Here is a 27,450-nt window from a genome sequence, read left to right on the forward strand (position 1 = left end):
GGGAGATTCCGACTAGGAACCTACAACTAGATGCTGACTACCCCGTTGCAGATGCTGATGCAGAATACAGGCCTTTGCTCAGGTATGAGGGTTGATGTCCTCCCGGGGGAATCTGAAAGGCAGGCTTAGAGCTTTACATGCTGTGCTCAGACTATAACTTAGAGAGAACCTAATCTAATTGCACTAGGATAGCCTTATTCTTGTGCTTCACTCTCATCGTTACTATTTTAATCCTACGGTGTTGTATAGTTCTGGTTATTGCAGCTCACGCTTTGCTATCTAAAATGCAGTTGTTTTATTAAACCAGTCTTTAAAACCTAAACTGCCTTTGTCATTTATATACGAGACCGCACTGTGTATGAGAGAACCGGTTGTGACCTGAGTGACCACGACTTCCCTGGGAAGTATTGAGATGTCAAGCGCTCGGCTGCCCAATTTTCTCTTCCTTTTGGGAGAGATGAGACACTGCTAGTTAACCAGGGCAAAACCCAGATTTAGATACAAAGGGTCCTTCACCGTGGGTGTGAACGATCTTGCTGCCCAAAATCCAGTAGTCTCATTAGGATAATGAGAGCCTACGCGACAACATCATGGGGGTCGGTCACTGACATTGCGCAATGGCAGGCGCTGCACTGCTTGAATCAAGTCTTCCTAGAGGACATATCCCTCGCACAGACGACAAAAATACTTAAGAAAACTTCACAAAAAAAAGGGCTTGCCAAAAAAGGCAATGGGTAGTTCGATCCTGGATCTGAGCTTAACCGGTGTGGAAGGAAAAGAACTGACGTATGCGTGCCGTGGTGGCATCTATGTAGATGACTGTGACATCAGACTGCTCCAACGACGCTGACTGAGCCAAGCGGAGCCAGACGACGCACGCGGAACCAAACTATGCCACCCAACGGTGAGCACACAGTATTGCTCAGCAAAAAGATTCCGGATTCAAAGCTAACGCCAGGGAATACAAAGGTACGGAATTTGTGTAGGAAGCTGGCTGTGTATATACTATATCAAAATGAGATATAGTGTGCGCAGAGTCCAGGGGTTCCCCAAAGGCTTGACAGAGGCAATATTAGATAATACTAATGCTCTATTTGTGGTAGTGTGGTCGAGCACTTAGGCTTATCAGAGGGTAGTGTTAAGCATTTATTGTAAATACACAAGCAATAGAAGAAACACACACTCAATGACTTAGCTCCAGACCAATAGGATTTTATATAGAAAATTATTATTATTTTTTTAGATATCTTTTATTGATTTTTAACCATGAACAGTAAATCTCCAATTTCTTGCTGTTAAAACCCCATACCCCACATATTGCACTTAAATCAACACATTATATTCCTGAGCTGACAGTTCTTGATGGTTTAAGCAGAGTATCAATCGCTACAAAAGTTCTATGTCGTGGGTGTGGGGGCTGCTTCTGGTTCGGAGTCTGAAGCTGTCTGATCCTTTTCAGGTGTCTGAGAGTCTAAGTTTTTCAAACTTTCCAGTATTGAGTCCCATTGTGTAGCACCCTCTCTCGGCCTCCGGCCCTGTAGCGCTTCTTTTAGCAGCACAGACCCCTCCACTTCTGCCCATTTTTCTAGCGCTTCTTGCCACCTCTTAACTTGCGGGCCTACTGAGTCTTTCCAGTGTGAGGTGATTTCTCTTTTGGCCAGGACTAGATTTAGGAATACATTTATTGGACATTTTGTGGGCAGTAGGACGGGGGAAGTCTCCTAGCAGGGCCACTAGTGGGGACAGGGTGATCTTCCTGCTAGTGCTGTCGGAAATTCTCATAAATCTCTGACCAATATGATTTGAGTTGTGAACAACTCCACAGCATGTGTACCAGACCTGCAGCTGTTTCGGTACATCTAGGGCATCTCGCTTTGTTTGTATTGTATATTTTAGTTATCATTTGCGGGGTTAAGTAGGCTCTAAGATAAATGTAAAGATTTATTCATTTGAATCTGGCGTTTCTAGATACGGAGTAAGTATGGGAGGTGATCTTTGTCCATTGCGCATCTTCGATTGTTGTGTTTAAATCAGTCTGCCACTTGTCTCAGAGTTTATTTAGGGGTATGCATGAACTGTTTTGTAATGAGTTATATATTTCTGAGATCACTCCTTTCCTTTCTCCTATTGTGCAGAGGATGTTACAGCCACTGTGAGTTGGAGGTTCGATAGCTGCTGACCCCCAAATGTTTTGTGCAGTTCTGGTGACTGCGTTATATATGAGGAACAAACCTGACAGGAGATTAAATTGATCTTGGAGCTCTGAATAAGTGCGTAGTCTCCCGTTATTGTATATGTCACCTAGTTTTGTGATGTTGTGTTCTTCCAACTGATTGAGACCCCTAAAAATGTGGTCTCCCAAAGCATAAGTCAGACATCCCAGGGGCGCCTCAGGTGTGTATGGGGTTTTTGTACGGGTTTTTCTTAGGAATTGTTCCCAGCAGTGTCTAGTTGATTCCCACTCCATTGGTAACTGTGACCTTGATTTCCTAGGAGTCAGTACTATCCCTAGTATCTTTTTAGATGGACAGTTCAGTGGAATCCGTAGGTCTCTCGCACCTGGGGGTTCGCTGGTAAGTTTTGCTAGCCATTGCAGTTGACCTGCCCAGTAATAGATTTCAAGGTCTGGGGCAGCAAGGCCCCCTTCTGCAGTGGTTCTCTGCAATGAATTTAGTGCAATTCTGTGCCTGCTCGGTCCCCATATAAAGCTCGCAATCATAGAGTCCGTGCTTCTGAATACTGCTTTCGGGATTACCAATGGGATGGTAGAGAAGTAGTATAGCATTCGGGGTAGCACTATCATTTTGAGTAGGGCAATTCTGCCGGACACTGTTAATGGTAGAGTTTCCCAGAAGCGCATGCTAGCTCTGACCCATCTGATTGCTCTATGAATATTTCCTTCAAGGAGGTCTTCTGCAGTATGGTATATGTTTACTCCAAGATATTTAAAAGTGTTAGGAGACCAGGGTAACCCTCTCGTCTCATTCAGTTCTGGTGTGCTACTTGACATGGTGAATATAGTGGACTTCCTCCCGTTGATCCGAAGTCCGGAGGCTAAACCGTATTTCTCAAGCATGGTTATTACACCTGGTAGATGATCTCCTAGGTTACGGAGAAAAAGCACCATATCGTCGGCATAAAGGGCGATATAATGTATCCAGTCGTTGATTGAAATGCCTTGGAAGTGCTGCCCGGTTCTAGCCATTTGGGCCAGGGGCTCCACTGCTACTGCGAAAAGGAGAGGGGGATAGTGGGCGTTCCTGTCTAGTTCCTCTGCCAATCGAAAATGAATCAGATATGGTTTTATCAGTTTTCACCCTAGCAGTGGGATTTGAATATAGCACCCTAGTCCAGCGTGTGAATCTCTCTCCCATCCCCATTCTCAGCATGGCCTGTTCTAGGTAGTCCCATCTCAGGCAGGTGAATGCCTTTTCTATGTCGACCGAGATTATCGCTGCCTGAGTCATTTCCGGAGGCATAGAGTGAAGAACAGACACCAGGCGTCTAATATTTTGTGCGGTGCTACATTGCGGGATAAAGCCAGACTGATCCTGGTGGATTAACGAGGTCATGTGGGGCAGTAGTCTGTTCGCAAGAATCCTACTTAATATTTATAATCTATATTAAGCATGGATAATGGATGGTAAGAACGGACATCTGTTAGGGGCCTATCGGGTTTTAGTAGGGGACTCATGATGGCTTAATTAGTAGATTGTGGTAGGTTGCCCCCATGCCAAGCCTCAGTATATATTGTGCTGAGATGTGGGGCTAACAGGTCCTGGTACAGGAGATAGAACTCCAGAGGAAGTCCATCTGGTCCTGGGACCTTACCTTTAGCCATGCCTTGGATTGCTGTTTTAATCTCTGCAATTGATATTTGGGCTGCTAAGGCTGAGCTCTCCTCTTCCCCAAGTTTGGGGAGGGCGAGGTTTTCTAGGTCTTGTAATTGGAGGATAGTTAGTGTCTCAGTGGGGGACGCATATAGTGTTGAATAGTAGTTGATAAAGCTAGAGTTAATCTCTTTTTGGCTGTAAACGCTGGTGCCTGGGGTGTCTTCGATTTCCACTATGACAGTTTGTTGTTTAGGTGGGTTAGCCAGCCACGCCAGCAGGGCACCAGGCTTATCCCCCTCTGAGTGTTGTTTGATTATGTGCTGCTTATAATCATATCGTGACAGCCTATTGTTTACTTCTATTTTATTTTTGGTGTCTTTCAGGAGGGGGGCCAGATCATGTTGTGTAGGGCGTCTGCGCTCAAGGTCTCAGAGGGAATCCTCCAGGCTACGGAGCTCGTTTTCCATAGATTTCCGGGCTCCTATGTTCTCACTGATACAGGTGCCTCTTATAACTATTTTGAATGTTTCCCATTCAATGGATCTGGAGGAGGCAGTTTGTCCATTGTGTTTAAAGAAATCAACTATGGTTGAATGCAAAAGATGTTTGAATGCCTCATCCTCAAGCATTTCAGCCCTCAGATGCCATGTTGGAATAGTCGTTCTCTCCCTTCCCCAGGATAGCGATAGAATCAGAGGGTTATGGTCCGATATTGTACGGCACAGGTATTCGGTGGAAATTACATCTATTTGAATTTCAGGAGAGGCTAAAAAAGTGTCTAGTCTGACATGTAGGTCGTGTACCGCCGAGTAATACGAAAAGTCCTGAGTATGAGGGTTAATCTGCCTCCAGCAGTCTCCCAGGTGCCAGTGTTTTTGCCACTCTGCAAATGATTTAGCAATTTTTAGAGTAGGGGACTGTGAGATGGGGGGGTGATCTGTCCAGGCTAACGTTGGCTATGCAGTTAAAATCCCCTCCAATTATATTAGGACCTGTTAGGAGTGAGCCTATTTCAAGGGAAAATTTATCGAGGAATTTCCCCTGGTCCTGGTTAGGTGCTTATATCCCGCTTAATGTTACATCTCTTCCGCGCAGTCTCCGGAGGCCACTACATATCTCCCGTTCCTGTCTATGTGCTTGTGAAGAAGCTGAAAGGGCACCCCCGGTCGGATCCAGATTAATATTCCCCTTGCAAAAGCTGAGTAACTAGTGGCGATTATTTGACCTCTCCACCGTTTAAGGGAGTTAACTTCCTGTTCTACCAGGTGCGTTTCCTGTAGTAGAGCAATGTGGATCCCCCTGCGCTTTAAATAGTTGTATACTTTATAATGTTTGGACATATTGTTTAGATCTCTAATGTTCCAGGTTATTATCTTATACTTTGTGGTTTCCATTTTGGTTGCTAACCTTGTAGAAGCTAAGGAGGATGAGGAAATGACTGTGTATAGGATTATATTGTGGCGGCGTGATTTCAATGCGTGAGCTGTAAGCTTCATAAATGTTAAGTGTTAGATTATCCCTTTATACTAACTTGGTAAACTCAACTCCCAACTCCCACTCCCCAGGACCGGTGGTCAGAACTATTCCCGTCCAAACCATTATAACTTGTCTTAAAATCCTATAGGTGGGTGGCATGTCAGCAACCGAGAGCCTACACTCCAGGCCGGTTCCGGGACCCAGCAAGATTATATTTAGCTACCCAGTAGGGTGTTGCGCAGGGCGTGTTGAGTGTGGATGTTCCGGAGAGTTGTTCTTCTGCTATCTAGACCCTGCTTATTTGATGTTTCTCAGTGTTCCTTTAGTAACCATTCTAACAACAAAGAGTCAAATGATTTCTTCAGAGGATCTCGGGGTCACTTTTGGTAGGCTGGTGAGGGTATCACGCAACGAGCTCAATGAGTCTCCACTGCACGAGTCATGGTCCGAGGTGTGTCCAGAATTCTGGGAGGAGGGGAAAGAGCCCCGGCCCAGTGCCGCAGCCGCATCCACCGCCTTGCGCATTTCTTGGAGAGCTTGGTGCCTTGGAGGAGCAATCTCTTTATTTTGTTTGGAGGATCTGCTACGCTTTCTGGGGGTTTTGCTACTAGTTCCGTGGTGGAGGTCCGGGGCAAGATATTCTTGGCTTCCAGCCATTCGTCGATTACCTGTGGGGATGTAAAGAAATGTACTTTCCCTTCATATTCCACTCTGAGTTTGGTGGGGAAGAGCATGGCGTATTTTATCCCATTGTCACAGAGGATTTGTTTGGGATTGTTGAAGGAGGCCCTTTGCTCCTGAGTTCCTTTGGTGAAATCCGGAAAGAGCATAACACACTGATTTAGTGCTATTTCACCTTTCAGGCGCTTTTGTGACAAGATGTAATCCCCGTCTTTAAAGTGCAGGAGTTTTGCCACTATTGGTCGAGCTCTCGCTCCAGGGGGAGGAGGCCTACTAGGCACCCTATGAGCTCTTTCTATGGCAAAAAACATTGATAGGCCTTCAGGAGAAATTGTTTTTGATCCAGTGTTCCAGGAAGGATTCCATATTTACCGCCGTCTCCGCTCCCTCCGGTATGCCAATCAGCCTTATGTTGCTCCTGCGGGCACGGTTCTCAGCGGCTTCCGCTCTTGCTTCTAGCGCTTTTACACGAGAGGTAATTTCCAAGAGTTCTTTAGTAGAAGACTTCTGGGTTAAGCCCATGAGCTTAATCCCCTTTTCATTCGTTCCCACTCTCTCTGTTAGCCTACGATGATCATCTCGCAGTATGGAGAGGTCTACAGTCAGGTTATCTATTTTTTTCTCTAGTGCTTCTCGAGATTCTCTGTTGGCCTGGAGCACCGTATCCAAAGTGGTTTCCTGGTCAGCCGTGCCATCTCAGGTGTCTGTTCTCTGGGGCCGTCCTGCAGTTTGGGTGCCATCGGAGTCTTGCGGGGCCTGCCCCTTGCGTTTCTTGGGCTTCCCCATCCTTGGACAGAGTCCGGGATCGAGCGTATGTTATTCTCGCAGTCTGCTTCTTCAGCGTGGTAGTCTGTTCCACGTATTTTCCCACTATTCAGTATGGCGAGGCCACGGTCGGGGGGGGGGGGGGGGGGGGGAAGGGGGAAGGGGGAAACGCTCCAGGCCGTCAATGAGGCCGGAGCGTAGGCCCATCAGTTCACACTCCCGCTGCCGCGTAATCTCCCCTCTCCCGCTTTCTGTACCTTTCACTGTAGGGGTTGGGGGTTCCTCCAGTGTCTCTCGATGGAAGATTTAATCTCACAGCTTTTCTCTCCGCTGCAGGTAACCCATAAGTAGGCCTCGGACAGTTCCTCCAGGGCCACAGACCAAAATGATTAACTTCGGGCTGACACTCTGCTGGGCCGCTGCTACACCGCTCGCCTACTATCGTGCGTTCGCCTCAGTGCCTTGTTCCGCGGGAGCGGGGGTAGCCGCCGGGTCGCTCCTGGAGTGTGGGTGATCTCGCCTCGCTTCAGTCAGGTTTTTGGTCTCTCCGCTCCGGGGTCCGAGCTCAGCCGGGCCGGGGCCAAGAGGCTGCCGCCATCTTGGTTCCTCGAGGTCGTCGGGCGAGACGCTGTTCACCTCCTCAGCCGCTATTCTTTTCTCGCCAGAGTTTACACCGCATTTATCGGGCGGGACTCCGCTTCCCGGGGCCTATCTTGCCGATCATCTTCGGGGTTTGGAAGTGCTATTATTTTGTCCGGGTCCCGTTCGCAGCACCGGAGCGCTGCGCTAAGCGTGCAGCTTCATCGCCCGCAGGCCACGCCCCCTAGAAAATTCTTTTTTTAATGTATTTCTAGAACCAAAAGATTCAATTTACAGGTAAGTACATAAATTAAAGGGTACTTTGCATAGGTATAATCAGGACTTTGAATAGAGTCAACAATGTACACAGTTTTCTATTTTAAAAGGGGACACAGTGCAATTTTCAACAGCTCCTGGGGGAAGAAAATAAAGTTCAGTTTTTCAGGTAAGTATCGAACTTACAGATTTAGTCTCTGGGGCATAGGTAGCTTACCGCTGGGGATTCAAGATAACCCTAAACAGCCAGCACCAGCAACACCGGGCCGGTTAGGTGCAGAGGTCAAACAGGAGCCAAAATAACATGGGACCCTAAGGAGACAGGTGGTACTCCTGTTCCGGTCTGCTTGCAGGTAAGTACCGGCATTGGCATAGGGCAGACCAGGGGGTTTTAGAGGAGGACTGTAGGGGCCCCAAGTAGGCACCAATCCTACACACTCAGCTGCACCGGGGCGGCCAGGTGCAGGTTGCAAACCAGGTGTTGGGTTACCAATGGAACTCTGAGGGGGTCCCAGGGGTCACATAGGTGCTGCAGGGCAAGGCACAGGGGGGCTCCTCGGGCAAGCCACTGACTGGATAGGGAGGACGGCTGCCTGCTGGTCACTGCTGCACCGGTGGTCGGTTTCTCTCGAGTCTGGGGGCTGCGGGTGCAGTGCTTCTCCAGGTGTCGGATATCTTCCTCCCGGGCAGTCCCGGTCAGGGGGGTCCTCGGGATTCCCTCTGCAGACGTTGTGGTGGGGAGGTCAACCCAGGGTGGGCGCTCTGTCACCGTCGCCTGGAGGTTCTCTCTGGCCAGTTGGTCTACTTCTACTCGGGCAGTGGGCGGCGGGTGCAGAGTGGTTAGGACTCACGCTTCTGGAGTGAGGTGGGAGTCCTTTAGAAGCAGTTTCTCCTTTTCTCTTGGGACAGGTCTGCTGTCCAAAGGAGTTTCTTGGTCTTCAATGATGCAGGCAGTCCTCTGGAGGTTTTGCAGGGATCACTGGACCTACAGGATGCGTCGCTTTTCTTTTGTAGCTCTTTGAAGCAGGAGATGGGCCGGCAGGGCTGGGGCAGAGTAAGTTGTTGTCTCCTCTTTTCTGCGGGGTTTTCAGTGCAGCAGTCCTCCTTTCCTGAGGTCGTCAGGAATCTGCCGACTTGGGTTCAGGGAAGCCCTTAAATAATAAATCTAGGGGCATTTTAGGGGTTAGAGCGCAGTAGCCAATGGGTACTGTCCCTGAAAGTAGATACACCCTCTGTGTGTCCACTCCCTTTGGGGAGAGGGGCACATTTTTAATCCTATTGGCCCTGATCCTCCAAACCACAATTCTGCAGGGAGGGAGTCACCTCAGCTCTGGACAACTTAAGGGTGGTCCTGGTTGAGGTGGTCACTCCTCCCTGTTTTCCCTAACTTTCCCGCTGGACTTGCCGCCAAAAATGGGGCTTTGTCTGGTGTGGGTGTGTGTGTGTGTGTGTGTGTGTGTGTGCGCGCGCCCTGGGGGCAATGTAACTTGAGGCTCGAGCCTTTGAGGCTCACCGCAAAGTGTTACAGTTCCTGCGGGGGGAGGTGTGAAGCACCTCCACCCAGGGCATGCTTCGTTTGACCACAGAGTGCACAAAGGCACTCACCCCATGTGGTAAGAAACTTATCCGGAAGTGGCAGGCTGGCACAGACCGGTCAGTCCTACACTACCAGGATGGCTAACATACAGGGGGCATCTCTAAGATGCCCTCAGTGTGCATTTGTCAATAAATTCCACACTGACATCAGTGTGGGATTATTGTGCTGAGAAATGTGATACCAAACTTCCCAGTATTCAGTGCAGCCATTATAGTGCCGTGGAATTCGTAATGACAAACTCCCAGACCATATACTCAATATGGCTACCCTGCACTTACAATGTCTAAGAATTGACTTGGACACTGTAGGGGCATATTGCTCATGTTGCTATGCCCTCACCTGTGGTATAGTGCACCCTGCCTTAGGGCTGTAAGGCCTGCTAGAGGGGTGACCTACCTATGCCACAGGCAGTACCTTTGGGGGAATGGCACCCTGAGAGGAGTGTCATGTTGACTGTCTTTTTCTCCCCACTAGCACACACAAGCTGCAAGGCAGTGTGCATGGGCTGAGTGAGGGGTCCCCCAGGGAGGCATAATAGATGCTGCAGCCCTTGGGGACCTTCGATGGCCACAGGGCCCCTGCTACCATGGGTACCTTTTACAAGGGACTTCACTGTGTGCCAGGGCTGTGCCAATCGTGGGAACAAAGGTACAGTTTTAGGGAAAGAACACTGGTGCTGGGGCCTGGTTAGAAGGAACTCAGCACACTTTCAGTCAAAGTTGGCATCAACACAAGGCAAAAAGTGAGGAGGTAACCATGCCAACAGTGGCATTTTCCTACAATCTGCAGCTAGAAGTCTATCAAAAGATAAGAGAAAGCCAGAAAACACCCTTGTCTTACCCCCTTCCTAACCTTGAGGAAACCAGAGCATTCCCTGTGCAGCCCATACCTAACATCTGAATAACCCAAGTTTCCTGGAGAAGTTTCTACTGGTTTATTATCAGAGAGATCCAGTTACTATTTGTGACTTTATCCCCGATTACTGCCACACTTCAAAAAAGAATATTAAAGACACAAATGAAACTCCCTTCATCCCCAACATCATATGAACTACCATCTGCCCTAAGAGGATCAGGCCTACTAGCCACTTCTTCCAATAAGTGCAATATAAGTCATACCTCTCCCACCTTCTTGCTCTCTACAGTGTGCCTAAAATGGACACTAGTTTATCCTGTTTGCCATATGGCTATAACTCAGAATTCTAGTGCCAGTTAACGCAAGAGACAAATCTCTGCCCACCAAGTCAATCTACCTCCTCCAGGGGGTCATATTGATTCTGTGTTGTCACAGCAAAACTAAAATCTTGTAGCAATCGGGGTCTCTCGACACACTTGGGATGAAAAAAGTACCCAAGAGGTACAGCTTGTATAATATGGGCAAGCTCCTACTGGGTTCCAATTAAAATAAAAATCCATCCTACCTGGAGGGTGCTTCTCAAATTCACAACCACACTATCACCAGATCCCCACTTCCTAAAGTAGCCTAACCACTGGACCTTCCTCACACCAATTATACTTCCCCAAAGAGACACTTTAGATGAGTGGGGTAAACTAGGAATGTTTTTCAACAAAACAGCATATGGGCACATTGAAGTGGAAGCTGCATTGCATGTGAGATTCTATCAATCAGAGTTTAAGCTAAAGTCAGGTTTATGGGCTTCTGTGGTGGCAGATCCCCTCAGCCAACCCCCCCTCCCCCCAATAGTTCATCCAGGATCTTTCCATGATCTACAGAGACACTAGGTGGCTGAACCGTGATAGTATGAATCACATGACTTGATGCTTATTCCTATTTAATCTGTCACTGACAATCTCCCCTAATACGCCCGAGGAGTGTTCTCTTGCCCAACTCCCCAGACCCAGGGTGGCTGAGGTGTTATATTTCACAAATACAAGCAATCTGTAGAAAAGAAAGCACCCTCTTTTTGACATGGCTACCCCTACATTTTGCCTGCTATCAGGGTGCTTGGAATGTTTTCACTAGGACAGACTGGCAGATGAAGATGGAAACTCCAGGCAAAGTTTATTTAAAACCACAATCCTCTCAGAGAAAGAGGAAGATATTATCGACTGAACTCCAATGCTGGCCACCGGCTCTGAGAGCGATTCTGTGAAAGGGAATGTTTCATAGACACGTTTTGTGAGAATTTGAAACATTGTGAAGAGCTGTGATGTGCACTGGTGTGAAATGGAAAAACAGGAACTATTGCAAGTGCACCAGATGGTGCCATACATATCCATATAAGTTGGGCAGGGTAGTTGCTTTCAAAAACAACAGCCATGACTGGAATCATGCGGAACCGCCGGGCATTGATGGAAAGTTACTGCTAGCATAGAAGACTCCAAATGTTGCCTTGGATATTCCTAAATCGTGGATTTGGCAGAAAGAAATATCAAGCAGAAGGTATCCTAAAGAAGAATTCATGTTTCTTTCACTATGTACACACAAAGGTCTGGGGGCAACTAACTAGTTTCAACAATTTAAAAAAGTGTTTGCTCTGATGAGGCGAAGAAGTATATGCTGAATAAGCAGCCAAGAGATCTTTGACAGTATTCAAATGTTATTTTAGCATGTCTTTTTGTACAACCATAACCCTGGATCGAACAACCCAGCAGGCCAGGGTCAAAGTACGGTGGGGTTGTGGGTTATTCTTTGAATATACTCCTGCAGGTGGTTAACGAACTAGTCCTTTTCCTAATAACCCCACTTGCCAAAGCAAGTAACCTTAATAGGTTAACTATGGTGGGTAAGTGCAAATGCAATATTCACTCCCAAACCTCTAAGCTACACATCAAACTTAACTTTCGCCTCCATCACTTATGGTTAATACAAAAATTCTCCTCATACACTTCATTCTAAATAAACAGTCTACCTCAGATAAAAAAAGCAGCAACTTATGACTATTTGGAGAGCACCGAAGGCCACACATGGGGCAAGAGGTAAGTTAAGTGTTATACAAGCACTATTACATTACAATGATTTAGCAGGAAAAACAAACTAGTGCTAACATGGAGAACCATTTGGTATGTAAAGGATAACTTTTGACCAACACCATCCACAGTTTTAAGATTAAACAAACTGTCATTTACTTCACACAAAAAAATAGAAAGTATAAAAAAAATGAATATACTAACCAATATGCATGCGTACAAGTATCAGCTGAAGAGTCATACTGTTCAGTCCAATGAGGTCTGACATCCTCAGAAGGTACCTGTCAAACAAACACTGCATTGATATTTTGTAACACCATTCAATCACGTTACCAACTCAATTCTCAACCTGCAATACACCAACGCATAAAGCAAATTTAGCAACCAAAAAAAAAAAACACAAAAATAAAAATGCATTGTTATCTAATTAGCAACAACTTCATGTGCTTTTTTACACAGTACACTTTTATTCACTTTGCTTTAAAAAAAACTGTCAACTTTAATTTAATGGACTGCCACATGAGTAATACATTTCACAACCGGTTTTAAGGGAGGCGACCCCACACCAGTATCATATCAAGCAATCCATGGTAGATGCCCCAGTTCTTGCATGGGGGCTTGGCAACCTGCCAAAAAGTCAATTAACCTCTATACTTGCAAATCGTGGAAGGGTGGTTAAAGATTTCAGGCAAGATTCCCATGTAGCATACATCGGATCACAGTATGTAACTTTTTTTCTCCTTCAAGGGATCTCAATTGACATAAGCACAAAATAGGGTGGTAATCAAAATCCATTAAAAGTGTGTTGGAATAAAAGAGAAAATATCATGCTGTACCCACAAAGGTCCCTCGGAGTAGCCGGACTCACTTAAGAAGCAGCTCTAAGGTCCTGTTCCAGACAACAGTGGATCGACCTCTAGTTAGCTGCTGGTAAAGTTCTCAGTTATGGACTATACTTAATAAAGCAGTAGTTGCAGTTTTACTTGTGGTACAGTGAGGTTAAGGATTTGCTGGCTGTAAGGAAATGCCTCTTTTTGTGTGGTCATCCCCAACGTTTAGGATTGATGCTGCCGGTTTTTCGACTCAATTGCACTGAGGCCTGCTAACCAGACCTAAGTGCCTGTGCCCTGACCTTAAAGTGTGTTTGTTTGATTGACTTATACTCAATTGGTTTAGGACAGCTTACTTTTAAGTCCCTAGTATATGGTAAACCAGGTACCTAGGGCCTTAAGTTGGAGGGTCACCCCAGGAACTGCAGCACTGGTATGCCAAGGTAAAACATGGCTCTTAATCTGACCCTGCAGACTGGAAGGGCAATTTTAAACTGTTAATTGACATTTAAAGTAATAGCAAAACAAAGACCTATCTTTTTAATGGGCATACGTCACCCCTAAGACAGGCCTATCGCACTAAGGCACGGTGCTGTATATTAACAAGTGGAATGTGTTCTTACATTTTTCAACAGTAAAAGCCCACAACTGTTGTTTTTACTGTGGAAAAGGATAGCCGCCACATTGACGAGTGCAGAATTGCAGACTGCCACAGCAGTCCTGCTTAACGTCTAACTGGGGTAACTAAACTGGGTGTTATAACGTATCAAACAACTCATTTTATTAAGCCCAACTTGTTGCCAAAGTCGAAATTGATTTAACTGGTTGCAGTGTGCAACTTTTACAAAGCTGCCACTTTGTTGCCCTTAATCCTGTGTCCATACGAGACCTCCCCCCTAAGACAGCTTTCAGTCCTCCTGGGGTGAGGAGACCCTGGAATGTAGACAAAGGAAGCCTGCGCGGGAAAGAGGTGTTACCTTATCCTATCAGAAAGTCAAACAGTGTTCAAAGGAGAAGCCACCTGAGGGGTAAATGGTAAAAACCTGGAAGACTGAATGCTCTATTGTTGAGGTAGACTGGCTGGCACTCGGGAAGAAGAGGATAAACCAGTTGCCAAAACCAGTTTTCCAGGGCTGTGTAGCCCCATCAGTAGCCACACCTCTATGTTGGGCTAGAGAGCTCTGTACGCCAAGAGAGATGTTCAGCCATGTTGAAAGTGGGCAGAATGGTGCATCCTGGAATAGCCAGATGCCACACTTCCTAGGACGTGGTCATGAGGAGGGAGGGAACCTGGTAGCACATTAGCTACCAAACGCACTCAACCCTGAAACCATTTTCTGAGCATAAAATGGGCACCCAGAACTCTTTGGATGGGGAAGGACTGTTCTACTGAATAAAGGACCCGGTGAAGACAGACTTCACTGATGTGGACTGCACCTGCGGAACCTTGAGGCTATCAAAGGAGAAGGGGACTGTGCCTGTGTCCTGCTTGTGAAGTCTTTTCCGAGCCCAGCTGAAGAGACTTCAAGGGTCAGTTGGCAGAGCTCTTGTTCCCAGTACAGGCATACAACAGTTGAAAAAGCCTGCTGTGGCAAGTTGGTAGAGTAGATCTTCTCCACTCGCCGCAGTGCAGCACCAGAGACCTGGACCAGATGCTCAAAGTTGCACCTGCATTTGCCAATCCTTCAATTGTTTTTGTGCTGTTTAAAACCTTGACACTTGTTCGTTTGTTTAAGCCTGACTGCTCAAAGCCACAGCTACCCAAGGCTGAGCTAAGGGTTTTGCAAACAAAACCTACTGGTCCTTAAGCGATTGCTAAGTGTATTACAGGACGAGGTCCCTAAACCACACCATATAATACACCTTATTTCCACACACTGGTTTTGTGATAAAGTAGAATGCAAAAGGCAATTTTTCAAGAAATCGTGTTTTGAATTGACCTAACTTCTATGAATCTGCCCATAATGTACAAATTACTGGCTTAAAAAATGTATTGTTTTGCAGGAAAAAAAGTAGGCACTCTTTACCTCTAAGGTGTGCAAAAGCCTTTCTGCAAGCAAGGAAAATGTTCAAAGACTGTTTCAAGTGAAACTGAATGCATAGCTTATGAGCCAAAAAACACCATGGGGAGGATACTTGGATGCATCCTCAGGACCACCTTATTCATATGAAAAATAAAAGTCCAATCACAGAACAGGGGGGACGGGAGGCTCAGTGAGGAATATGTGGCTACAGTCTCTATCAGCAAAGAGCGTTACTGAAGTTAAGTAACATGTTCTTCTGATAGAGACTGCTTTCCAAACTGCAAATTCCTCACCTTTTGAATAGATACAAAAGCAGAACCAATTTAGAGTTCAAAAAGTCCTGCAGGACTGAGCAGGCAGTAGGCACCTCTTGGCATTACTTGCCAGACAGTACTGTTCTGTGAACAAATGGAGACGTCCACACAGTGCTTAATTTGTAAATAAAAATGTGCTGGTGCCCAAAGCCATCCTCTTAAACACGCAGCTGCTGCAATTAAATGTGGGAACACGGAATACTGAGGCAGCGTAATCCTGAAGCTACCTCAGGCCTCTTCAATCCACTTAAAGCCCCTCCCTGCCCCTTCAGCTCACTCTTGCAGCTTTTTGCTTTCTCCCTTTGTGACACTTTCGTTTTTCTCTTCCCCAGTCTTTCCCATATGTGTCTTTTGCTCCTAGTAATTGCTTGAGGCAGAAGAATAAGCACTGGCCCTCAAGAATAAGGGACGGTGCTCAGCACCAGAAACAACAAGTACAAATTAAGCACTGCATCCACGTAGCCACCTAGCAAATGTCTAGAACAGTGACTGCATGTGCTAATGCAATGATAACAGCTTTGATCCTTTTAGAATGAGCATGTAGTCCTTCTGGAAGCTGCTTTTTAGCCACTCTATGGGGGTGCAGGGAGGTCGACACAGGGTGTCCAAGTCGTTGGAGTTGCCTGGGGGTCCTCTCTGCCATGTTGGTTCTCTTGAATTCGAGCCAGGGGCGTCGGGTGCAGTGTGTGAAGACTCACGCTTCAGGCGGGAAGTGGAGTCTCTTTAAAAGTTGCTATAAAGTTGCAAAGTTGTTGCAGTTTCTGAACAGTGGCAATGTTCTCAGGAGTTTCTTGGTCCTTTAGGAGCAGGGCAGTCCTCCGAGTCCTCAGGGGTCGTTGGTCTGCTGGATGCGTCGCTGTGCAGGTTCTTTGAGTCTGGAGACAGGTCAGTAGAGCTGAGGCCAAAGTCAGTTGTTGTCTCTGTCGTGTCTGCGGGGCTTTCAGGTCAGGAGTCCTTTATTCAGGTTCCAGGAATCTGATTTCCTGGTTTTAGGGTCACCCCTAAATACTAAATTTCAGGGTGTTTAGGTCTGGGGGGCAGTAGCCAATGGCTACTGTCCTGGAGGGTGGCTACACCCTCTTTGTGTCTCCTCCCTGAGGGAAGGGGGGCACATCCCTATTCCTATTGGGGGAATCCTCCTAACTCATGATGGAGGATTTCTAAAGGCAGGGGTCACCTCAGCTCAGGGCACCTTATGGGCTGTCCTCACTGGTAAGTGACTCCTTGTTTTTCTCATTATATCCTCTGGACTTGATGCCAAAAGAGGGGGCTGTGACCAGAGAGGCGGGCATCTCCACTAGCTGGGATGTCCTGGGGTGCTGTAACAACAGGCAGAAGCCTTTGAAGCTCACCGCCAGGTGTTACAGTTCCTGCAGGGGGAGGTGAGAAGCACCTCCACCCAGTACAGGCTTTGTTCCTGGCCACAGAGTGACAAAGGCACTCACCCCACGTGGCCAGAAACTCGTCTGGTTGTGGCAGGTTGACAGAAACTAGTCAGCCTAGCACTAGGAGTCGGACTGGTATTCAGGGGGCATCTCTAAGATGCCTTCTGGGTGTATTTTACAATAAATTCCACACTGGCATCAGTGTGCATTTATTGTGCTGAGAAGTTTGATACCAAACTTCCCAGTATTCAGTGTAGCCATTATGGAACTGTAGAGTTCGTTTTAGAACGACTCCTAGACCATATACTCTTTGTGGCTACCCTGTACTTACAATGTCTAAGGTTTTGCTTAGACACTGTAGGGGCATAGTGAGCACGCAACTATGCCCTCACCTGTGGTATGTTGCACCCTGCCTTAGGGCTGTAAGGCCAGTGGGTTAAGGGCATGGTACTCTGAAGGGAGTGCTATGTCGATTTAGTTGTTTTCTCCCCACCAGCACACACAAGCTGTGAGGCAGTGTGCATGTGCTGAGTGAGGGGTGGCATAATACATGCTGCAGCCCTTAGATACATTCCCTGGCCACAAGGCCCTTGGTACCAAGGGCACCAGTTACAAGGGACTTATCTAGGTGCCAGAGCTGTGCCAATTGTGGGAACAAAGGTACAGTTTAGGGAAAGAACACTGGTGCTGGGGCCTGGTTAGCAGGGTCCCAGCACACTTTCAATCATAACTGGCATCAACAAAAGGCAAAAAGTTAGGGGGTAACCCTGCCAAAGAAGGCATTTCCTTACAAGGACCCACAGCACAAAGTTGCATCTGAGTTCGCTGAGCCCAGAGTGTCATCTGAGTGCAGCTGGGAACCCCTAGTGGACGAGTTATCAACCCAGATATGTCTGACTTATGACAGCGATACTGGTCAACCGGTAGTACAGTGGCGACTAGACTTTTACCATCATCAAAAGGCCTTTGAGGGACATCGATTCTGTGATCAGGACTGCCTCCACCCTTTTTTATGCACCAGGGAGTGGTCCTAGCAAGACCTCCGTTGACCACATTACATCCAAAGCATATTTTGAGCATCTTCAGTATCTTTCATCTCTTGCATCAGGACCACTTCCATAGGAAACACCTGCAAAGCATAAGTGCCTGGAACTGACTTAAGACTGCCTCACCTGCTGAGATACTTGTTTGACGACATTACTGGTCTCCCTGACTGGCTCCCCACTGGAGTTGGACATTTAAAGTGACCCCCAAATGATCTCATTACACCTAGGCCAAACATTTTAATCAAAACATTTAGAAGTGTTTAAAGCACTGAACTTGCCAATGCTTATTTACGTTGAGTGAAATGCTTTGATTAACTACACCTTGTAAACTCTATATCTCCATAACCATACAGTGGATCTTTTTCATTGTTGAGTCTAAAAATAGTCTATTTTTATAAAGTGGTGTAGGATTTCTTTGGTGTCTTGTTGATTTCTTCAATTGTTTTGGCACTGTTTAAACACTTTACACTTGTTCCTTTGTGTAAGCCTTGCTGCTCAGAGCCACAGCTAATCAGTGTTGAGTTGAAGGTTTGACAAATTAAACGTAAGGGCCCTAAGGGGGTTGGTTAGTGTATGTAGGAAGGGGACTCTGTATAGTCTATATCAAAATGAGATATAATGTGCACAGAGTCCAGGTGTTCCCCAGAGGCTTAACAAAGGCTAAAGTAGATAATACTAATGCTCTCTTTTGTGGTAGTGTGGTCGAGCAGTTAGGCTTATCAGAGGGTAGTGCAAAGCATTTGTTGTACACACACAGGCAATAAAGGAAGCACACGCTCAATGACTAACGCCAGGCCAATGGTCTTTATATAGCAAAAATATATTTTGTTACTTTATTTATAGAACCACAATATTTCAGACGGCAGGTAAGTACATTTGTAAGTAAGGGGCAAACGTGTCACAACCACTTTGTTTCAATTTGGCAAGTTAAATGATTTTCAAGAAAATAGCAAATACCGGTTTTAAAAGTTGACAGTGCAATATTCAGAACAGTTCTAAGGGGGAAGAAAAGTTAGTATGATTTTGAGGAAAATGCAAGAGACCGTTCCAGTCTCTGGGTGTCCACAGGTGGGGGCTGGCCAGGTGCTGAGGTCGAAACTGATGCAAGATTTAAAATGGAGTCCTATGGAGACAGGGGGCACTCAGAATCAGGCCTGGTTGCAGGTAAGTACCAGTGTCTTGGGATGGCAGACCTGGGGGATTTAGGTTAGCGCTGATAGTTGGTGGGGTGGGAGGGCTGGTGTGTCAAAGGTCAGCACCAATAACACACCCTCAGCAGCATAGCGCAGCGTCGATCTCCCAATGCATTTTAATAGGGGGACCTCAGGGGTAACAAAGATGCTGCAGGCTAGGTTCAGGGGGTCGGTTCCAGAAAACCGCAGGCTGGACAAGGAGGAGGGCCACCTGCTGAACTTTGCTGGACCGGTGATCGGATTCTCTAAGGCCAGAGGGTTGCAGGTGTACCTTTAGGTGTCAGGAATCTTCATCCGGTTTTCTCGCAGTCAGGGGGGGGTCCTCTTGATTTAGGTGCAGGCGTTGTGTTAAACAGGAGGAGTCCACCCAGGGAGGACTCTAGGCCAGAATCGCCTGGGGAACAGCTCTAGTCAGTTTTGCCACCTGGACACAGGCCATGGGTGTTGGCAGCAGAGTGGGCAGGACTCACGGATCTGGGGCAGTTCTGGAGTTCTTTGCTGGAGTTTCTTTCTGGATAGGGCCGTTGTTCACAGGAGATCTTGGTCCTCTGGGATGCAGGAGGTCCTCTTAAGGCTTTTAAGAGGTTGCTGGTCCTGAAGGATGCGTTGCTTTTTGAAGCAGGGCTTCAGAAGCTGGATACGGGCTTATAGGTCTGGGGTCAAATCAGTTTATGTCTTCAGTCTTCTCTGCTGTGGGTCAGCTTAGCAGTAGGTTCAGGGAGGCCCTTAAATCTTGGATTTAGGGGGCTTTGCAGGGGTCGGGCAGTAGCCAACAGCTACTGTCCCTGAGGGTGACTACACCCTTCTGGTGTCTACTCCCTGTGTGGAGGAGGACACAGACCCAACCCTATTGATCCCTGTCCTCCAAACCAAGATGGAGGATTTTGCAAGGAGGGGGGGTCACTTCAGCTCTGGTCCCTCCTAGGGGTGGTCACAGTTGAAGTGGTCACTCCTTGTTTTCCCTAATTTGCCTCCAAAAGTGGGGCTTTGGACAGGGCAGGCATCTCCATTAGCTGGGGTGCTCTGGGGCATTGTAACGAGAGGCCTGAGCCTTTGAGGGTCACCGCGGGTTGTTACAGCTCCTGCAGTGGGGAGGTGTGAAGCACCTCCACCCAGTGCAGGCTTTGTTTCTGGCCACAGCACGAAGGCTCTCACCCCATGTGGTCAGAAACTCGTCTGAAAGTGGCAGGCTGGCACAGACCGGCCAGTCCTGCACTAGATATTTGGCTAAAATACAGGGGCATCTCTAAGATGCCCTCTGTGTGCATTTTCCAATAAATCAACACTGGCATCAGTGTGGGTTTATTGTGCTGAGAATGGTGATACCAAACTTCCCAGACTTCAGTGAAACTGTTATAAAGCTGTGGAGTTTGTAATGACAAACTTCCAGCCCATGTACTCAGTATGGCCACACTGCACTTTCAATGTCTAAGAATGGACAGACACTGTAGGGGCATATTGCTCATGCAACTATGCCCTCATTTGTGGTATAGTGCACCCTGCCTTAGGACTGTAAGGCTTGCTAGAGGGGTGACTTACCTATGCCACACGCAGTGATTTGTGTCGACTGAGTCCTTCTCCCCATCAGCACACTCAAGCTGCAATGGCAGTGTGAATAGGGCTTGGTGAAGGGTCCCACAGGGTGGCATATTACATGTTTTAGACGTTGGGAACCTTCCCTGCCCACAGGGCCATTGGTACCATGGGTACCTTTTACAAGGGGCTTAATTATGTGCCAGGGGTGGGCCAATTGTCGGAACAATGGTACAGTTTTTAGTTCTGGGAAAGAACACTGGTGCTGGGGCATGGTTAGCAGTATACCAGCACAGTCAGTCAAGTCAGCATCAATATCTGGCAAAAAGGAGGGGGGGAGGGTGAGGGAGTAACCATGCCAAAATGGGGCACTTTTTTTTTAGTGTATTTCATGATGTGGTCGCAAAACGACACCATATAATACACCCCATTGCCTCACACCCGGTTGCCAGTGAGGTATTGAGACCACTAGGCTCCTGTAAGTGATTGTACCAATCATCTTGGTATGGCTGGGCAAACTCCGCACCAGGGTCATAGTCATTGCCCAATCCAAAAAGGGAACGGAGAGTATGTTGCTTAGCTTGAGGAGGTGGCATTTCAAGTGAGAGAAGAGGTGCCCTGGGTGGAATTGGGTGCAACTTTGTAAGAGGTCAGACTTGCGCTAACTAGGCTGAGAGAGAAGGTCAGATCCTTCTCCTCTCGCATCAGTATCTAAGATCAGTGCAGATTGGGGAACCAGAAATGGAACCGTGGCAGGCTGAGCTCAGAGGGTCCAACAGGCACCAACAGGCAAACCCGCCATAGGTAATCTGAATGGAAGGCCCTTCTGCTCCTTGGAGCTCGACTGGGTGCCATTAAGGGAGTCAATAAGGGTCGGTGGAGGCAGAGCATGGCTGCGCAGAAGTCTTCAATCTGACGATGTGGCCATTGGACCTAGAAACTCTGGTTTTGTCAGCACTTGTTGTGGGATCGGCTCAGAAGTCAGCTAACTTTGGGAGTAAGATCAAGATGAGTGGTGCCACCCCTGTGGCTACTCAGAAGAATGAGTGGTCTGAGGGAGCAGAATATTAGATTTTTTGTTTCTTTTTCAATTTAGGTGAGGATTTAGACCACAACGAAGGTCGGTCTCTCGAGTAGATCTGGTGACTCTGGGAGCAGAACCAAACTTCAACCTGGACCACGACTTGGAGGTGCCCCAATCTGCCCCAACAGCAGATCCTCCTGGAGGGGCAGTCTAATCGGAGGACAGATGGTCAAGCCCAGGAGTTCCGGATACTATTTTCTCTGTGCCCAATTTGGCAGATGCTGCATTGCCTGCAGTTAACAGTGGCGTGATCAGTCCTGCTGTAGTTGCTGTGCAGATCTTGCCTAGTCTATCTTTATTTCAGAGACTGAATCAGGACAGCTTTCTACTTCAAAAAGACCAGCTGTGAAAGTGGTGCCATAGCTAGTGGTGGAATTGGTACTGCTCCCCTGGAGAGGCTGCCAGCAGGGATCTCTGCACCAGATGCATTCCATGAGGGACAGCTGAGTCCAATGAGGCCAAGGGTGGACCAACAATGGGAACCCAAGAGGGCCAGGAACTGTCTCATGGGGCTCTAAAGCGTGCCATGGGGGACCACAGCATTCTAAAACATCTTGCAGCCTAAGGTAACTATAACTTGAGCCCCTGCTACGCACAGTTTTTTCTTCAATAATTTGACTTCTGTTTCATTGATATTTTTATTGACGTTATAAAATTTGCATGAGTGCTGTAATATCTGGGGTAATTAGCAGTTCATGGCGAGGGTGCAAGTTATTGTTGCTTTGGGTCGCGAGTTATAGTTACTTGAAATAACTAACTGCTGAATTTCTCTGGTTATGAGTAAATTCAGAACCTAACTTTAACGTCCCTATAACCTTTGTCCCCCCCCCACCCCCCCAACTAAATTTCTGAGGTTTTTTTAAATTAAATGTCTGAACTGTAACGTCCCTGTTAACTTTGTTGTCTTTTTTTCAGTGAATTCCTAAGGTTTTTTTTATAACTTAATTTCCTGTGACGCCCCTGTAATCTTTGTTTTTTCAGTGAATTTCTATTTTTTTTATGTAAAGTAATTGCCATTACTATGCGTTAATCCAACCACTGCCATGCACGCCCTTCGGCCATGTGCGGTGGGGGTTAGCCGCAGGGCCTGGACTGCAGCCAGTCCCTGTGGCCAACCCCCCACTTGGCACGGCCTTTATCCAGGCAAAGCAATAGTTGGCCACAGGGGCTGTCTCGCTGGGAGGGAGGGAGGGAGAGAGGGAGAGAGGGAGAGAGGGAGAGAGGGAGAGAGGGAGAGAGGGAGAGAGGGAGAGAGGGAGAGAGGGAGAGAGGGAGGGAGGGAGGGAGGGAGGGAGAGAGGGAGAGAGGGAGAGAGGGAGAGAGAGAGAGTGTGTGTGTGTGTGTGTGTGTGTGTGTGTGTGTGTGTGTGTGTGTGTGTGTATGTTGTGCGTGTGTGTGTGTGTCTGCGCCTGTGTCTGTATGTGTGTGTGTGCCTGTGTGAGTGAGAGAGAGAGGGTGTGAGAGTGTATAATTGCGCTCCAATAGATGAAAGACTCATTCACCTTCATGGAGCATTTGTAGGCACATTTCCTTTGCCTTCATCAAACCCAGGATTTAAGATAATTTGGCCTTTCCAGAAGTGGAATTTCAACTGTGGCACCCGGTACGTTTATATTTTTAAATGCTTCCTGTTCAGGTTTAATTTCTGTGAAATGAGCATCATGGCCAGAATGGAAGCTCACCTGCTCCTTAATGGAAGAAGAGTCCACAGTTTTGCACAAAATGTCTATCCAACTGGAGCACTTTCTACTGGTTAGTTACCTAAGAGAGATTCTGCGCTGTCCCCTCTCCTGGCCGATTTCAGCCCAGAGGACCTTATCCCTGGGGGCCATCCTCAAAATATTTTTTAGGTGGCTGCGTCGGCCCACTTCCCTGTGCTAATCTCAGCTCCGGAGCCCCATTACCCGGGGCCATGACATCAGTCCTGGGTGCCCCACAGGGTACCCAGTGTACAATGGGACCAAAGGGGGAGCCGAAGGACCCAGTGTCTCAGCAGGCTTGCTTCCTCCTGCAGGAGCTGGCATTGCTGTCACAGACGAGATGCATGCTAAAAATGCAACTTCCTATCTGTAACAGCAATTGTTTACTGTTTCCCAGCCCACATCTCTGCAGACAGGGAAACAGCATAAACACTCCGCTTCCAGCAAGCGAGAACTGTTTGACAGCTCTCGCTTACTGGAAGCAGAGTGCTTGCTCTTACTTGGCAAGAGCCGTCAAAGCTATGTCCCAGGGTTGGGGGTGGGGGTGGTGGGGGGCATTTCGCAGTCCCCAGGGCCATTATAGGCACCAGGCAGGTGGTGGTCCCCGGGGGTCTGCAACAGACCCCCTTCATTGTTTTAGTTCAGCCCCAGGGAGTTTCCTCAATGAAGCATGTCCTACTTGAGTGTCTGCCTTAGCAGCTGAATTCAGGTAGTAATGCCTAGTTAAAGGTATGGGCAGATTTCCAGAAGTGGCTTTATAAATCGCAGAGACTGACATTTCTCAAAAAAGCTGCTGTAGCAGCTATTCCACTAGTAGAGCACATTTCAGCAATTAATGATTTTTTAGATAACAGATTAGAGAGAAGTATACATGAAACAATCCATCTGTTTAAATGAGGCTAAACCTGTCCAAACTGGACCATAGTTTACAAACAGGTGATCTGTTTTCCTAATAGTCTTGGTCTTGTCTTAAGTAGAATTTCAACACCCCTTTAATATCCAGTGAATGTCGACACCTTTCAGCTGGATTTGAAGGGTTAGGAAAGAATGTAGATAGTGTAGTGAGAGAGTCTGATTTATATGGAACTCTGAAACTACCTTTCGTAAGAAACTGGGATTAGTCCTCATGACGACCCTGTCAGAATGGAAGACAATGTACGGAATTTCTGAACACAGAGTTTGAATTTCACTTGGGCGATGTTGAGTTCCCATGGAGAAGGATTCCTAACTGGAGGAAATTATTTTTGAGCCCTTCAAGAAAGTCTTTTACTACTGGATTCTGAAAAAGATGCTTGAGATGGTGATTTCCTATAAGCTTCTAGGTGTACTCTGATGGAAGAGTATTGTAGCCCAGATTTAGCCAAGTAAAGGAGATATAGGATGAATATATCCTCTTGATATAAAATTGGGTTGAGACCATTCTGCTTACACCACAAATAAAACCTCTTCAATTTGAAGGCACATAGACATCTAGTGTAGGGTCTCCTAGCCTCCTTGAAAATTTCCATACACTCCTTAAGAAGTCTTAAATGTCCATATTGGAGGAATTCAGGAGCCATGCTGTCAAGTTCAGGGAGGAGAAGTTAGGATGCAGATATCTGCCCCAGCCCCCAACTTGGAAAAAGGAGCCTGCCAACAAGGAAGCCTCTTGTGTGGCCTCTGAGATGTACAGTAGGTCAGTGAACCACCAGTGGCTGGTGTGAGACTGGGGTAGCTTGAGAATCACTGTTGAAATGAGCGGAGCTGGAGAAAAAGAGAAACCCATAGAGAAATTTCTCCTACCAACTTATCAAAAGGACATTCCTCTGCGACCATGCTTGGAGGAACCTCAACGCGTAGGTGTGGCATTTTCTACTGTTGACGTCTGCAAAAAGATCTATGTGAGGATATCCCTACTCCTGACAGATGTCGTGGAAGAAGCTGTAGTTAATAACCCAGTTGTGACGGTCTTGGAAATTGCAGCTGAGCTTGTCTGCCTGCACGTTTTGAATTCCTGGAAGATGGATGCCATTTCCAGAATGTCTGGGCTTCTTGGGAGAGATTGCGAGAGAGGGTTCCTCCTAGCTTGCTCAAGTAATGCACGGTTGCTGTACTGTTGGTTTGGACAAGCATGCAGTTTGTCTTGAGAACTGGAAAGAAAGATTTCAAAGTTAGGTGGGCTGCTCCGAGTTTTAGTTGTTGATGTGGTATGAGTCCTAAGGCAACTCATGTGAGCTCCCCATCATTGGAAAGAAGTGTCTAATTAGTGTGAGTGAGGGTGGCTCCTGGTGAAAAGGTACTCTCACCATGATATTGTTCCTCTGAGACCACCACGGTAAAAACTGGTGTGCAGCTTGTGAAAAGCAGAGTTTGTCCTTGTGAAAAGCAGAGTTTGTCCTCCCACCTGTTAGAAAACTAGTTCCACAGGTCCTACAAACACTGCTGTAGGGGTCTTATGTGTAGTCTTGTATTTGGCATTATGAAGATACAAGAGGCCAGGGAACCCAGAAGGAATGCTCTTTGTCTTGTAGAAGGTTGATAAGAACACAAAAGTGTGTGACATTTCAGAGTCAAGGATGGAAGTTTCTCTTCCGGAGGATACAATCTTGTAGACTGTGTATCCATTATGGCCCCTAAGTATGGTAGCTTTTAGACTGGATCGATTGTTGATTTTTGAAAACTGATCCGAAGACCCAGGTTTGAGAAAGTCTTGACACAAAAGCGAAAATGCTCCTTTGTTTGTAACAGAGAGGAGCATTTAAAAAATGAAGAAAAAAAAACCCACAGGACCAGGTCCCATTGGGGCATAATGAACAGAGTCGGAGGAAACAAATGGGTAAGGCCCTTCAAGAACCTGCCAACAATCGGAGATTTGAATAAGGAAGGCTGGTCTGGCAATCTAAGAAAGGCCGAGATGGCCAACAGATAACTTTTAAGCGTGCCTAATGCAGACGCCCTGCCAGGCCAAAGAAAGTATGAACAAGAGAACCTCAGAGAGAGGTGCAGAAAGGGGGTCAACAGACATCTTGTTAAACCATGCCACAAATGTATGCCAACAACAAGCGTATACCGTTTTGGTGGAGGGACCCCTAGCTGCCAAGATAACATAACAGACTTCAGGCGAAAAGTCAAATGCTGTCAACTGTAGCTGCTCAATCTCCACACATGTAGGCGCGGTTTGGACAGGTTCAGGTGGAGAACCGTACCCTGCTGCTGCGACAGGAGATCCTCCTGAAGGGGCAGTCTGATTGGAGAATCCATAGCCATGCTCAGTAGCTCTGGAAACTAGACTCTGTGCCCAGTCTGGTGCCACAAGGATTACTTGGGCCCGGTCCTCTTGATCTTCTTCAGAACTCTGGACATAAGTGGTATTGACGGGAAGGCGTAAAGGAGGCCTGAGTTCCACTCGAGGCGAAAAGCATTGCCAAGCGTGTGTCGTCTTGAAAACTCCAATGCGCAAAACAGCTGACATTGCTTGTTCTCTGTGGCGGTGAACAGATCTAACCAAGGAGCTACCCACTGCTGAAAGAGGCCTTGTGTCATCTTCGGATGGAGACACCATTCGTGATGGACGTTCAGAGAGCCTGCCAGATGTTGAACCACCAGGGTGATGCCCTGATTTTTCAGTCATGTCCAGGGGCGTAGAGCCTCCTGACAGAGGGTCCACGACCCCACTCCGCCCTGCTTGCTGCAGTACCACATGGCAGTGGTGTTGTCTGAACACCTACACCACTTTCCCTTTCAAAGATGGAAGGAATGCCTTCAATGCAAGCCTGACCAACCAGAGCTCCAAAAGATTGATGTGGAGTCCAGATTCTGCAGGAGACTAGAGACCTTTGCCTCTCCCATGTGCCCCCCCCCCCAACCCAGAAGTGATGCATCTGTCACTACTGTGATCCCTGGTTGGGGAAGGGAGAGGGATCTGCCTTAGACCCAATTGTGATTCGATAGCCACCACTGCACATCTTCCGCAGTTCCCTCCAAGATCTGGACCATGTTGGAGAAATGACCCTGATGCAAAGCCCATATATGCCATCTGGCATGTGTGATCAATAGGATGCAGAAGGACATGAGGCTCAGCAGCCTGGAAGTCATTCTCACCAAAACCCAGGATACAGGCTGAAACATCGGTACAACCTGAATAGCCTGGACTTGCCGCTCAGGAGGATAGGCCCGAAACTGCACTTTGCCCAGAACAGCTCCTACGTAAGGGAGTGTTTGAGAA

The 27,450-nt window shown here is 47.3% G+C and overlaps 1 protein-coding gene across 4 annotated transcripts in view; it reads right to left on the reverse strand.

Moving 5' to 3' along the window:
- SBNO1 (strawberry notch homolog 1) overlaps positions 1–27,450 on the reverse strand; it is a 1,077,952-nt gene that overhangs the window by 88,741 nt on the left and 961,761 nt on the right. For all 4 annotated transcript variants that reach the window (XM_069214997.1, XM_069214996.1, XM_069214993.1 and 1 more), the window contains one exon: positions 12,342–12,418. In XM_069214997.1, coding sequence (XP_069071098.1) covers positions 12,342–12,418 — 77 coding nt within the window. The remainder of the gene's footprint in view (positions 1–12,341; positions 12,419–27,450) is intronic.

The sequence above is a fragment of the Pleurodeles waltl genome, chromosome 11 (assembly GCF_031143425.1).
Source record: "Pleurodeles waltl isolate 20211129_DDA chromosome 11, aPleWal1.hap1.20221129, whole genome shotgun sequence".
NCBI lineage: Eukaryota > Metazoa > Chordata > Amphibia > Caudata > Salamandridae > Pleurodeles > Pleurodeles waltl.